Source organism: Myxine glutinosa, chromosome 13 (genome assembly GCF_964187855.1).
Source record: "Myxine glutinosa chromosome 13, kmMyxGlut1.1, whole genome shotgun sequence".
In the NCBI taxonomy this organism is placed as follows: domain Eukaryota; kingdom Metazoa; phylum Chordata; class Myxini; order Myxiniformes; family Myxinidae; genus Myxine; species Myxine glutinosa.
This window is the reverse complement of record NC_136273.1, coordinates 71,009,046-71,024,105: the sequence shown is the minus strand read 5'-3', so window position 1 is coordinate 71,024,105 and position 15,060 is coordinate 71,009,046. Positions and strand designations below refer to the sequence as shown.

At 41.9% G+C, this 15,060-nt stretch overlaps 1 protein-coding gene across 9 annotated transcripts in view; it reads left to right on the top strand.

Moving 5' to 3' along the window:
• The window catches only part of LOC137439021 (phospholipid-transporting ATPase IF), a 214,811-nt gene that overhangs the window by 103,785 nt on the left and 95,966 nt on the right, over positions 1-15,060 (top strand). For all 9 annotated transcript variants that reach the window (XR_010986841.2, XM_078767625.1, XM_078767622.1 and 6 more), the window contains 4 exons: positions 3,746-3,835; positions 13,153-13,242; positions 14,264-14,344; positions 14,602-14,709. Coding sequence is in view for 8 of the 9 variants with exons in the window: in XM_078767625.1 (XP_078623751.1) it covers positions 3,746-3,835; positions 13,153-13,242; positions 14,264-14,344; positions 14,602-14,709 (369 nt within the window). In the remaining variant the exon portion in view is untranslated. The remainder of the gene's footprint in view (positions 1-3,745; positions 3,836-13,152; positions 13,243-14,263; positions 14,345-14,601; positions 14,710-15,060) is intronic.

Here is a 15,060-nt window from a genome sequence, read left to right as displayed (position 1 = left end):
CCAGAGTAGAGTGACCTGGTCTGAAACCAAATTGATGATCAGAGATCAGCCATTGGAGAAGAGGAAAGATTTAATATCCGAAGCAATGATGGATTCCATGACTTTGCTGATAATTGGGAGCAGGCTGATTGGTCTGTAGTTGCAAGGATCTGTTTTTGCACCTTTTTTGTGCAAAGCGGTAATGTTAGCTGATTTCCAGGATGCTGGCAGATGACCTTGAGCAAAAGATAGGGTGAAAAGAACAGAGAGAGGGTGAGATAGAGCGGCAGAGCAGGATTTTAGGACCCGTGGGCTGATGCCGTCTGGTCCAGTTGCAGAATCAGAGTCGAGGTTTGACAAAAACTCCTCCACCTTGTCAGGAGAGAAGGACACAGAGTTCAGGAGCAGTTGGGTTCGACTGGGAAAGGTGTGAACAGAGAGAGATGGGTTTGGGACTAAGGATTTGAGGCAAACACAGAGTTGAGGCATTCGGCTTGTTAAGCCCCTTGCCCGCATTTCTTCTTCGACCATCTTTAGCCAAGTCTTTCTCGGTCTTCCCCGTCCTCTACTTCCTTCTACATTCATTTCCATCACTCTTCTCAACCAGTCACTTTCATCCTTCCTCAACACATCACCAAACCATCTCAACCCGTTTCTCTTCACAGCATCCATCACAGGCTCTATTCCCATCATCTTTCGCAATTCATCATTTGTCTTCCTCTCTCTCAACGATACTCCACACATCCACCGAACCATTCGCATTTCCACCCTTTCCAGCCTTCGTTGCTTCTCTACGTTCATTACCCATGTCTCACTCCCATAAATCATAACACTTCTCACACATGCAGCATACACCTTTCTCTTCAGCTTCAATGACATTCCCCTCCTCATCAGCACGCCACTCAGTTCCCGAAACTTTTTCCATGCACATCTCACTCGAGCAACCGTTGCTGAGTCTGATCCACCTTCTCCATTCAGCATGTCTCCAAGGTAACAAAATGTTTTCACACCTTCCAGCTTCACGCCATCTCCAAGATCCAACTCGACATTTCCTCCATCTGCAGCTCCCTCTGTGCACACCTTACACTTGAATGTAGCTGCCACACTGGTTAATGACCCTCTCAAACCACTACATTTTTGATGAACCCACTCAGCGCACATTGGACATTGAATGGAATTCACTCCGACACCCTTCCTACACACAGCACACGGCCACTTCCCAGTTCTTTCCACCTCACCACATGCTTTACCACTTGCCATGACCTTCGTTTTTCCGATATTCACCTTCAGACCTTTTGTCTCCATTCCTTCCACTTGTTCATCTTCTCCTTCAGTCCATCCATACTTTCTGCAATCAACACCAGATCATCTGCATACAACAACTCCCACGGTAAACCCTCCTTTATGTTCTGAGCCAGCACCTCCATCACAGCTACAAATAGTAGTGGACTTAGTACCGACCCCTGATGCACTCCCACCTTCACCTCAAACTCACCACTGTTCCCGTCCTTCGTCCTTACAGCTGTGTGCGCTCTTTTGTACATTGCCATCACTACACTGATCAACCATTCCTCCACTCCTAACTTCCTCAATGCCAATGTCACAACTTCGCGTGGAACCCTATCGAATGCTTTCTCCAGATCAACAAACCCAAGAAGCAACTTCTGCCTCTTCTCCATGTACTTCTCCTGCAACTGTCTCACAATAAAAAGTGCGTCTGTCGTTCCTCTTCCTGGCATAAATCCAAACTGCATTTCGTCGATCTTCACCTTCCTTGTCCTCCTCTCCAACACCCTTTCCAATGCCTTCATTCCATGCTCCAATAACTTTATCGCTCGATACGAGCCACAGTCCAGAGGGTCACCTTTCCCCCTTGTATAGAGGGACGAGGGTACTCAGTTCCCAATCCACTGGAATGCGGCCTTCTTTCACCACCAGAGTTTGACTCTATCATTCTCTTCACACCCCAATTTCCCGCTGCCTTCAACATATCTCCCACAACTCCCGTCGGCCCTCTATACAAGTACTCGGCCCTCTACACAAGCCCAACTCGTCGACCAAGTTTTGGCCGAATCCGTCCACTACTTTTTGAGATATCATGCTATTTATCCTTGTTGGCCCTATCTCTCGATGGTAAAAACAATTATAATATCCAGATATTCAGCAAAATCTAATTGATTCGTCCTTGTCACACACCCAACGTGTCCACCAACTTTTGTCTGAATCCATCCATAAACTTTTGAGACATCCTACTCATAGACAAACAGTGGTGAATACATAACCTCTGTCCACCTTCGGTAGTGGAGGTAATAAAATGACACTCAGTATTTTCTATTACACTTCTTGCAAACAGCTTTTGCACATGGCTCCAAATCATAATCGAAGATTCACCTTTTTTCCCCCCGCATTTCTATGGAAGGCCACAAACACATCTGTTAAATCATGTTATACCCCACATGAGTGAAATATTTGATCTCATCGTATGCTCACAAGCCATGACCTTGCTTCTCATGGTTATATATCAGATCAGATCATCGTATGATAAAGTGGTCACATATGATAACCCCAGATAGAGATTATTTTTTTAACGTTTTACCAGGTGTAAAAGCCTAGCTAAATGTAAGATTCTTCATAAGATTTGTAAAATACACCATTAGTGCTTCAACATTTGCAAGCTGTAACCAGACAGGAGATTCAGAGTAACTTCCCCTTTGATAGTCATGAACGCATTTAGATCCAATTCTGTCGAGAATCGACCTCAAGAGACGAGGACGCTGGCACTGACTACCTGTGCCTGTTATTAACTATACTGCCGTTATTTTTCACATGCTCGAGTATTCGAACTCGGAACTTCTCTGTGACGTCATCTTGTGAAACGTTTTCGTTTGGATGTATCCTTAAATGGTGTGCATTTCCAAGGCAGAACATCCTCACATTTTCTTCTTCTTCATAACTTGCATCTGTTTACTGACCTGTATGCTTTGCCTTGACAAATTGGAAATGATTATATATAATGGTGGCGTTTACACGGTCTTCATCCTTGGATTTGACCTTTGAAACGACATGTGAGGTCACAAGGAGAGTTGTGTACCTGATTATTTGCACTTACTTCTTGTTCCACTCCAGAGCCTTTTTTGCTGTTGACATTACTTTTAAATGTGATGCAATATTCCAGGTGCACAATATCTTGCTCGTATTTCTTACTTTCAGAACACCTTGTCATTGCTTCAGCCTTCTGGCCATTCCAACTCCCGTACTATGATTATAGCCAACAATCCATTCTCAAACAGAGCTTATTTCTCCATAAAAAGATTCTGAAAGCATTATGTAATCAATAACGCATACAAAGATGTACCTAATGGTTTCTGGAAATGTGTTGCAATAGCGTCATGCAAGAGAGAGTGGGATGGATAGGGGAGTTGGGTGCTGTGGAGGGTTGGTTGGGGGTGGGGGGCATCTTCTGCCTTTGTCGAGGCACCATGTGCCTTTCAAGGACAGGCAGAGTTCTGCGGCCCTGTCCTATTAAATCATCAAAAGCTTGAAGGTACACCATGTTCCCTCAGTCCACAGCTTTTGAAGAGTTCCCTGACATAGTTTGTCCCTTCAAAAACTGAATAACCTCAAGCCAAAATGATTCGTGTCTCAACGTGTCATCGCATCATTGTATGTTTATCATTGTTACTGCTTGCTCCATGAAGGAGAACATATTGATCAATGTTGAACAACAAACTATGCTTGCTTGTCTTTACATACGGTGCCATTGCAGGTCAACCGGCGTACGATCTATGTTGGCCGTGGGAGTATGGGCCAGCCTGGAACGGCCAAATTTCCAGACAACACCATAATTTCATCCAAGGTGAAGCTTAAATGTATTTTTAATCAGTTGTATCTGGGTTTTTTGTTCTGCTTCCTCCGACGAAGTCACTGTAGACATTGTTTTCCGGTTGTCCATACAGCTGTCCGTTTGTGCGTGCGTCCGTCCGTCCATCCGTGATAGGTTTTCGTTACCGCAATAACTTAAGAACGGCTGGAAGGATAACAGATAAACTTGGTACAAGTATGAAGAATGATGTAAAGATTAACTGATTCGATTTTGGGGTCAAAGGTCAGAGGTCATGTTAAGTGAAAATATTTCATTACTGCGATAACTTAAGAATGGCTGAGGGTATCTAAGCCAATCTTGGTATGTATAATGGTGTTAGGATGAACTGATTAGATTTTTGGGTCGAGAGCCAAATGTCATGCTAAGTAAAAAGAATGTTACCATGCTAGCTTGTGAACCAGTGATGGGAGTTTGACCAAACATGGTATAAGTATACATTATGATGCCAAGATGAACTGCTTAGATTTTGGCATCAAGAGGTCAAAGGTCAGAGGTCATATCAGGTAAAAATGTGATACTTGAGAACAGCTGAATGAAATTAAATCAAACTTGGTACAAGTATGTATAATGGTCATAATGTGGGCGGAGGCATATTCGTCGACGTCACGTCGTCGAAGAGTGCCGTTCTATTTTTATTTAGTTTTTTTCTTCGTTGTAATTCTGATGTATTGAGAAAGGCTAGATTTCAATCTTTACAGAACCTCTAGAGTCTAGACTTTAGGTCTAGAGGAAGATGAGAAGAATAGGAGGATAACAGGGGATGTTCGGAGATTAAATATAAATGCAAACAATATGTACAATGCATGATATATTGCTCGGCCATAAATTAATTGCTGAAACTCTATCGTTCATATAATTATGACATAATGCACATACAGACCAATAAACTGCACGGAAATGGAATTTGCTCAAATAAATGTTTATTGGGAGATATGATGAGATTCTGACCGGATTTCACAAGAAATCTTGGATATATATGAAAAAAATATATATATATATACAGTATATACAGTCACGTGAAAAAGTAAGTACACCCCATGTATAAAGTTTTGACTTTATCAACATATTTCAACATTCAGTTATTTGATCTTCATTTCAACAATATTGATAGATAAAGGTGATATAATATAACAAATATCATGAAACATTTACATTTTGTAGTCCATTGTATAATTTAAATAAACATAAATGCAAATTTCGCATGTGGAAAAAGTAAGTACACCTTTGGCTCTAATAGGTGGTATTCCCCCTTTGGCAGAAACAACCTCAAGTAGGCGTTTCTTATAACTGTCTACCAGTCTCTGACATCGACTGGGAGAAATTTTTGCCCACTCCTCCATGCAGAATTATTTCAGCTGTGCGATGTTTGAGGGGTTTCTTGCATGCACAGCTCGTTTCAAATCCCCCCACAACATCTCGATGGGATTTAGATCCGGGCTTTGACGTGGCCATTCCAGAACCCTCCATTTTTTTCTTTTCAGCCATTCCTTGGTGGATTTACTGGTATGTTTCGGGTCATTGTCATGTTGCAAGGTCCACCTTCGGTTGAGCTTCAACTTTCCGACAGATGGCCTCTAAAGGTGGTTCATTGGACTACCTTCTCACTTTGGTGCATTTTAAATGCACCGTGATTGTGTTAAAAGCTCATGTAATGCGTTTGTTCGAGCTGCTCAAAAGGCTCAAATTAATGCCTCATCTAAATGGTTTTTATTTGCTCTCACATCAATATCTTGTCCAGGCACAGGTCACTGCTTCTCTATCGATGTAATTAACGTTTGATGCATTTTACATTGACATTCAAAAAAGGGGTCCAATCTCATGAGGAAAGAGAACAAAAAGACTCCAGTTCATTATTGCATATTTTTGTATGTGAAACATATTCGCAGAAACATTGTACCAGACTCGCTGACTGGAAAACCCTCCCATCTACTTTCTCAACAATCCTCTCCAAGAAGTTCTGTCGCTCAAGCTTCTGGGTCTCACTATCTGCCATGATCTTTCTTGGGAAAACCACATTTCCAAGCTGGCCTCCAAAGCCAGTCGCCGACTGGGCATCCTCCGTCGTGCAAAGTCCTTTCTTGACACACCTGAGCTCCTCACCACATACAAGGCTTTCATCCGCAGCTCAATGGAATACTGTTCCCCCCTCTGGGCCGGTGCTCCTGCCTCACACCTAGCTCGGCTTCACGCTGTTGAAACCAAAGCTTTCAGAATCATTGGAATCTCCTGTGATGAAGCTAACTCCGAGGGCCTTTCACTCACTCACCACAGGCAGGTTGGTGGTCTTTCTGTCTTCTACCGACTCCTCTCCGGCCTTGCTTCCCCAGCTCTCTCTGTGCTCTGTCCCCCAAATATTCCTACAGGTCGCACAAGATCTGCCTGCAACCCTCTTATGGCTAAACTGCCAAAATCAAGGCTCTCTGCTCACCTTCACTCGTTCATTCCCCTTTTCTCCCGCCTCTGGAACAAACTCCCCCACTCCCTTCAATCCCACTCCTCCCTCCAGGTCTTTAAAACAGCTGTTCACCACCATCTCTTATTTTCGCCCATCCAAAACCTTGATCTTTTCTACCCCCGCTAATTCACCCCAGATCCACTTGTTTGAAATTCCAACTTCTTTCCTGGAAGTCCTTGCAGTGTCCATATGTTTTATACCTCTCCCACCTCCCCCCAAGCCCTCTCCATCCCACAGTTCTCTCGATGTCCCTGCTCTCAAATGTTGTGTTTGTGTCCTTCCCCCTCTCTCCACATCTTGTCTACGGCTCCCCTTATTTTGTGTTTTTTGTGTCGATTTGACTTCTTGTGTGATTAGATGAATGTTAGCTCTTTCATGAGCCTCGATCTTGTATACAAAAAAAAATTTTTTTTGTGGTTAGGGCATCTGCTCTTGGTCTGTTAGGTCATCAGTTGTTAGGTCCTCGGCCCTGTGCGTTTTCTGGTGTTCATCAATGATCTCTCTGACTCTCTGGAAAATCCTCTCTATCTCTTTGCTGATGACTCCACTCTCTGCCGCTAATTCCTCATTCCTCAGATCGGGAGTCTGCAGCCTCCTCGCTCTCTGCAGACCTGGACAAAATCACAGACTGGTCCAGTGGAACATGTCTTTCAATCCTGACACATCTCACACTCTTACTATGTCTCTCCGAAAATACCGACTGGACAACCCTCCCATCTACTTTCTCAACAATCCACTCCAAGAAGTTCTGTCATTTAAGCTTTTGGGTCTCACTATCTGCCATGATCTTTCATGGGAAAAACACATTTCCAAGCTGGCCTCCAAAGCCAGTCGCCGACTGGGCATCCTCCGTCGTGCGAGGTCCTTCCTTGGCACACCTGAGCTCTTCACCACATACAAGGCTTTCATCCGCAGCTCAATGGAATACTGCTCTCCCCTCTGGGCTGGTGCTCCTTCCTCGCACCTAGCTTGGCTTCACGCTGTTGAAACCAAAGCTTTCAGAATCATTGGAATCTCCCGCGATGAAGCTAACTCCGAGGGCCTTTCACTCACCCACCATAGGCAGGTAGGTGGTCTTTCTGTCTTCTACCAACTCCTATCTACCCTTGCTCCCCCAGCTCTATCTGTGCTCTCTCCCCCAAATATTCCTGCAGGTCGCACAAGATCTGCCACAACCCTTTTCTGGTGAAATTGCCAAAATCAAGACTCTCTGCTCACCTTCACTCTTTCATTCTTATCTTCCTCATCTTCCCCCATCCAAAACCTTCATGTTTACTACCCCCGTTAATTCACCTCAGATCCACTTTTTTGAAATACCAACTTCTTTCCTGGAGGTCCTAGCAGTGTCCATGTGTTTTATACCTCTCTCCCCCTCCCCCTCCCCTCCAACCCCTTCCCGTGCTTTATCCTCCCCCCACCCCCAAGCCCTCTCCCTCCCACAGATTTCCCAATGTCCGTGTCCTCTGCTGTTGTACTTTTGTGCTTCCCTCTCTCTCCCCATCTTGTCTCCCGCTCCATTTTTTGTATGTTTTGTGTGTCCGTGTTTTTTTTTGTGATCAATGTTAACTCTCACACGAGCCTCGATCTTGTATACCAAAAAAAAAAATCAGTTTTAATCATGACTCTGTCCGAGTCATTCCGAAGATGTTAAATGGTACATCCTGCTTCCTCACTTGACATTCTAGCATTCAGAAGACATACTACGCATAAAGCCCATGGGTTGGCATCACATGGGGGCAGGGAAAGGGAGAGTAGAAAGAGGGAGGAGATAGAGATTTCTACTTCATTGCCATGCTAACTGCGGAGAGAAAAACTACGTCGCAAGATATCGTCCCCTACACACTTTTTTCTTGTGTACATGGTTGAGGCTTGTGGAAGGGCTAGTACTAGTATGCTGAACGGATCAGGATACAACAGGACAAAAGCAGTGGAGAGGGAGGAAACACCAACAGGAGGGTTGAAGGTTTAAGATCGAGGCAGACTTGGCCAAACAATGGGTGTGAGGAGGAATGGGGAGCAGGAGAAGATGCATAGGGTGGACAAGATGGATGCAGAAGGAAATTCTCAATGGAAAACTGGAAATTTTAAAGGAGGGGGACTGTTTGAATATCGGTTTGAGATGAGAAGATTTTAAAAGTTTTATCAAAGGCTTTGCCTTCAATCCAACATGGCTGATAGGCCATATTTTGGTCATCACCCTTGAATCCCCATAGGTAGTCGATTTATTTGGTTTAGGATTCATTGGTTCAGTGGTTTTAGAGACGATGTTTTAGCTAAATCTTTATCAAGTTGGATGGGGGAACATCAGAGAACAGCAATCTTCAAGTTTTTTCACAGATTCTCAATGGGATTGAAATCTGGGCTTTCGCTGGGCCACTCAAGGACTTTCACGTTCTTGTTCTGAAGCCATTCCAGTGTTGCTTTGGCTGTATGCTTGGGGTCATTGCCCTGTTGGAATGTAAATCTTCACTACAGTTTAAGGTGTTTTGTACTCTGAAGCAGGTTCTCTTCAGGGATTTGGATGTATTTGGCTCCATTAATTGTTCCCTCTATCCTTTCAAGTCTCCCAGTGCCTGCAGCTGAAAAGCATCCCCATAGCTTGATGTTGCCAACACCTTGGCTTGATGTAGGGATGGTGTTAGATGGGTGATTAGCTTGGTTCGGGTTTTTGCCATATGTAGCGTTTTGCATTTGGGCCAAAGCGTTCAATTTTCGTTTCATTAGACCACAGAATCTTTTGCTTCATGCTCCCATTCTTTCACGTGCCTTTTTGCAAACTCCAGGCATGATGTTACGTGGCTTCTGTCTGGCCACTCTCCTTTAAAGCCTAGATTTGTGAAGTGCTGCAGAGACTTTTATCCTTCCGGCAGGTTCTCCCATCCCAGCCAAGAAACTCTGTAGTTCTGTCAGAGTGGTCATTGGGTTCTTGGTCACCTTCCTGAGTCCAGGTAGCCCCATATTCTTTATATTTCCTAATAATGGAGCTCACTGTGCTCTTGGCAACTTTCAACACTCTAGAAGTTGTTTTATACACTTCCCTATATCTATGCTTCCTCACAATTATATCTCTGAGTTTTACGGACAGTTCCTTGGACTTCATGGTAGAGTTTCTGCTCTGACATGCACTGTCAATTGTAGGACCTTAAATAGAAAAGTGTGTTTCTTTCTAAATCATGTCCAATCAATTGATTTGGGCACAGGTGGACTCCAATCAAGTTGTAGAAACATCTCAAGGATGATCAAAGGAATTTGAATGCACCTGAGCTCAATTTGGAGTGTCATGGCAAAGGGTTTAAAATACTTATTGACTCAAGACATTTCAGCTTTTAATTACTTTGTAAAAAAAATTCTAAAATATATATTCCACTTTGACATTATGGGGTATTTTGTGTAGATCAGTGACAAAACAATCTCAATTTAATCCATTTTAAATTCATGTTGTAACACAACAAAATGTGAAAAAGGCAAGGGGTGTGAATACCTTCTGAAGTCACTGTATGTATGAAGTTTCGCATCAATCTGGTAAGCCATTCTTGAGAAATTTTTTTTTTTGATGTCTTTTTGTCTTTCAAAAATGTGGGTGCCAGATTCCGTGATCGATGATGTTGGCAATTTAATTATTAGTCCCCTACCGGTGTACACCGTAGGGGACTATAGGTTTGCACTCCGTCTGTCAGTCTGTCGGGCCGTCAGTCCGTCATGCAAATAACAGCTTTCCAGACTTTTTTCCTAAACTCTTCATGCTAATGATTTCAAACTTGGTACATGGTTTCGTCATGATAAGTTACAGATCAAGTTCGAACTTCACGACGTTTCGATCATTTTTGACAAAGTTATGGCACTTTGAACTTTGGGAATTTCCCCAACAGTTTTCTGGACTATAATTTGGAGTGCGGTAAGTCATAATACTGTCTTCTATGACAGTGCTACCCAATGCCTGTAGGGGACATGTATTGCAGCGCAATACTCTGAATGCTTGTTTTGACAAATTTATTACGAGACACCCTCAATATTTTTTTTATAATTGATTGGATAAGGATTTTGATGCATCCATTTGTGGTTGTCATACCACTTCATTGGTGCCATCATTATCACGCTTTATTCCCAATGGGGAGTACCTGGCATGTGCCAAGTTTAATTTTATTTTCGTTGAGCAGTTTACCGCTCCAATTGACTATCATGTTGACGATCGTGGAGCGGCCCAATGACCCAATGAGCTATACTGGACAGGTGTAACCAAACCAGGCAGGTCGGAGGGTAGGGGACAGACGAAGTACAGTCAAAACCTTGAGGAGTAAACCTCAATGACAAAAATCCTGATGTCTGCAGCAGGGCCTCAGTAGTTGAAATGGCGCAGCAGAAAGACTTGTTACCCGGCATTTCAACAATGAAAATCATTAATTCTGACAAAAAGAATACTGCGTACTCATGTAGAATTTGCGACCACATGAGTAAAATGAGCAACCGAAAGACACTAGTGTCCAATCGATATCGACTCGATGATGATGATGATGATGATGATGATGAGCAGTTTCGGAGATGTCCAAAGTTTTTCCTTCTTTCCAACATGGATGCCATACTATGTAACCTATAACATCATAGTTCTCTATGGGTATTCGCGCCTATGTTGAAAGTTTTGTGTCAATTGAACAAGCGGTTGTGGAGAAAACGATTTTAAAAGCGAATAAATGTGCAAAACGGGTGCGAAATAATAATGTGTAAAAATAATAATGTGTAAAAATAATAATGTGTCAGAGTAATTTGAACAGAACCAATGGGTTACCAGCCAGGATGGGCCATCCCCTATTAATAATCGTACTATAATGGAGATATGGCTGTATGCATGTTTGTATGTATATATGTTTTTATGTGTATATGTTTTTATGTATGCATGCATATTTGCATATTTACAATATGCATGGAGCTGAAACTCAAGGGATTGCATTTTCATAAAAGAAAATGAGTGCATGACTTTTATGGAGAAACTTAAGCTAGAATTCAATTGTGAATATGTATGTGCATATAAAATTATTTAATTTGAAAATAATTCAATAATCATTTTTGTCTACCCCATGCATCCCTTCCATGCTTCCTCTTCTGCCCCCCATTCCAACCCCACACCCATTGTTTGTACTATTGTCACTCTATCTTGGCTTTCAACTCTTCTCTTGGTGTTTCCCCTTCTCTCTCCTGTTCCTTTTGTCCTTATACATCCTGATCTGTTCAGTGTAGAAAACAATAAGAGACTAGAACGGCACTCTTCGACGTCACGACATCAACTTATATGCCTGCTCCCACATTATTACATCATTATAATACTTGTATCAACCTTGATTTAAATCCTATTCAGCTTTGCGCAAGTTAGCACATTTTTACCTGACATGACCTCTGACCTTTGACCTGTTGACCCCAAATTTTAATCAGTTCATGTTTACATCATTATACATATCTGTACTAAGTTTTAATTTAAATCCCTTCAGCTTTTCACAAGTTCTCACATTTTTACCTGACATGACCTCTGACCTTTGGCCTTTGACCTCGGGACCCCCAAAAATCTAATCCGTTAATCTTTACATCATTATACATACCCGTACCAAGTTTTAATTAGATCTCTTCAGCCATTCTCGAGTTATAGATCTATTACAGGCTTTGACCTTTGACCTTGACCCCAAATTCTAATCATTTCATCTTTACATCAAACGAAAATGCAACAATCACATAATATGGTTAGATGAGATGAAGGATACTATTTATAGTATTTACAGAGACTTCCTGTTTTTACTCTCCGTCGTAGATGGGCACTTCAGCTAGTAATAATAATTGATACCCCCTTTATTAAGTAAAAAGGTTTTGAAAATTAAAATCATTCATGTGCAAACCCGTATTTGTTCACATTTGTTCTCATTGTGTGGAAATAGTGTTCAAAATTGATTATGGAAACAGAATAAAAACTGGGTTTAAAATGTATGTAACTTTCATTCTCACATTTATAAATGTACATGCGGTACCCATTTCTCCTCGTTCGGGTGATGAATATAATGGTTGTTTCAAAGTTATGACGTCATAGCCCCCAAAACATCAAAGGGACCTCTCTTTTCCGTTTGCATGTATCATCTAGCCAAAGGTATCGCTGTAATCAACATCAAGAGGGCTTCCATTCAACCAATAACGTGACCCGATTCTGTGCATTAATATAATTTGGATATTTTATGACGTCATTGACTGTTGCTCCAGGATGCAAGTGAGCTTCAGGACCCGCGGACCTACTTTTATTAATTTCTATTGGATATCGAACACATGCCGATTGGATTTTGTTAATTTCATCGATAAAATACTGATAAAATGATGGTGCGTCTTCGCTTGTGAGCACTTATCTCAAGGTGAGTTTGAGATGTTGCCACTTTTGAAGTTGATGCAATATTTATGAACGGTACTGCAAAGTGCACTGCTCGCTATGCGCCTCTCACTGGTACGGCCATAAAGCTTTATGACACATTTTCCTCTGCAGTTCACCAGTGAGTTTTTAAAATGCACAAAAGGACTTGACCTTTTATAGTTGCCATACCATTACATTATTTATTTTTATTTGTTTGTTACATCATAAACACTCACTATGACCTTTAACGGTCTCCTTGGTCTTTATCAATAGCCTTCTATTTATGCTACCCTCTTTTCATGAGAGTATTCAATATTGCATTAAAAATGCATAATGTGTAATCTTCTTGATAATGGCCTGGGGGCTAGAGGGAGGGAGGGTGGTGGAGCGTCATGTGATGTATAACTCCAACTGCTCTTTTCTCTTTTCCATTTACCTGCTGTTTCCTATTGTCCCCAGTACACTATTTGGAACTTTGTCCCCAAGAACCTGTTCGAACAGTTCCGACGAATTGGGAATATGTACTTCCTTATGATCTTCCTCGTTCAGGTATTGCTGTCACTTCAACGAGCTGTTAAACTTTAACACAGAAAAAACTGGAATGAAGTCCTTCCCAAATGCCAACTGAAACTGAACCAGCCAATTATTCCATGGACTCACTAACATAGAAAATAGTTTCAAGCTCAGTAATACGCATTCCTAAATTAGGCTTCATAATTGTATTTTATTTGATGAATCTCGGTATTTTTTATTTGTATATAGAGTATAGTGCTGGTAGGCTGGTGGAGCTGGTAGGCTTTTTATTTGTGTATAGTGCTGGTAGGCTGGTGGAGGAGCTAGAAAACAGAACGGATTGGGATGTAAAAGAACAGTAGGAAAGAGGAAGCATGGGAACACACTAACATGGGGTTGAGTAACAAAATAGGGCGAGATCTGGAGGAATAAAGAATTTTGGGAAGAATGAAAGCAAGGGCGAGACACATGGTGACCAAGGTGGATACAGAAGCAAACTCTCAATTACAGAAATGGAAGGAAAAACTAGAAACCCGGAAATATGTGGGCTATCTATCTATTGGGTAGGGGTGCTGGTACGGCATGTACCTGTGAAGAGGGACATACTAGTAGGGGATGCCTTAAAGCATGGAGAGGGCTGTGGGTGCAAAACTAGAAAGGAGGCGGTGGAAGACAGGGAGACAACCAACTTGTCTGGGATGTGAAAGTGTTAGGCCCAGAGACTCGGCTTCATCACAAAGGTTTCCATTGATGTTAAAGGCCTTGGTTTTCATGTTGTTAAGCTGAGCAAGGTGTGAGGAACCTAGGTAGGTGAAAGTTCAGGTGTGCCAAGGAAGGACTTTGCATGTTAGATAATTCTTAGTCGTCAACTGGCTTTGGAGGCCAACTTAGATATGTGGTTTGCCCAAGAAAGATCATGGCTGATAGTGAGGAACAACAATGATAACACACGTGGTCTCAATTTTATCTGCCTTGTGTTGTGCAAATATCCCATGCAAAGCAGTGATTGTGACATTATGGTGATGATGTTTCGTGTGGCCATGCCGAATGTGTGCAGGTGATCATTGATTCCCCCACAAGCCCTGTAACGAGTGGTTTGCCTCTCTTCTTTGTCATCACTGTCACAGCCATCAAGCAGGTGTGACGTTGAATCTGTGCCCTTGAGGAGTCGTTGCTGATTGAAAATGGGAATTTCATTATTCCTTTCCTCATACATTGATCTCGACTTTAGAGAGAGGGTGTGATAGTTAATAAACGACACACTGAAATTGATTGTCTTGAGACCATCATTCAATGTTCTTTATAAAAAGAATTAAATGAAGTATGTTAGTATGTTATTTTATTTTCCCATTTTATTACTTTTTTGGTGTGCTTGATCATCTGGTTTACCAACAGGGTTATGAGGACTGGCGGAGGCACAAGTCAGACAATGTTATGAACAATGAGCCAGTGCATGTACTACGAGATTCTGAAGTATGCACGGAAAAATCCCGTGACATCCAGGTATGACAGCTCGTAACTCTGTCGGTTCCTTTTCCAAGATGAAAGAGTCTCTAAAAAAGCTATTTTGTTTTTTTTGTGTCAATTGTCTTGGAACCGACACACAAATGTTACAAAACAAAAATTTCAAATCGATTGAATGAAAATTGACTTTTATGCAACCTTGACGTTTGACCTTTTGATCTAAAAAAAGAAACTATCGGCTTTTTGCTTTTGATTGGTGAACAAATTCAGTGACCCAATTTGCAAATTAATAAAATTTCGGGTCAATTGGATGAAAAATAGATGATTTCAGGTGACAACTGACCATTGACCTTTTGACAAAATTATTAATTTGTCTTCTCCATATTCTGA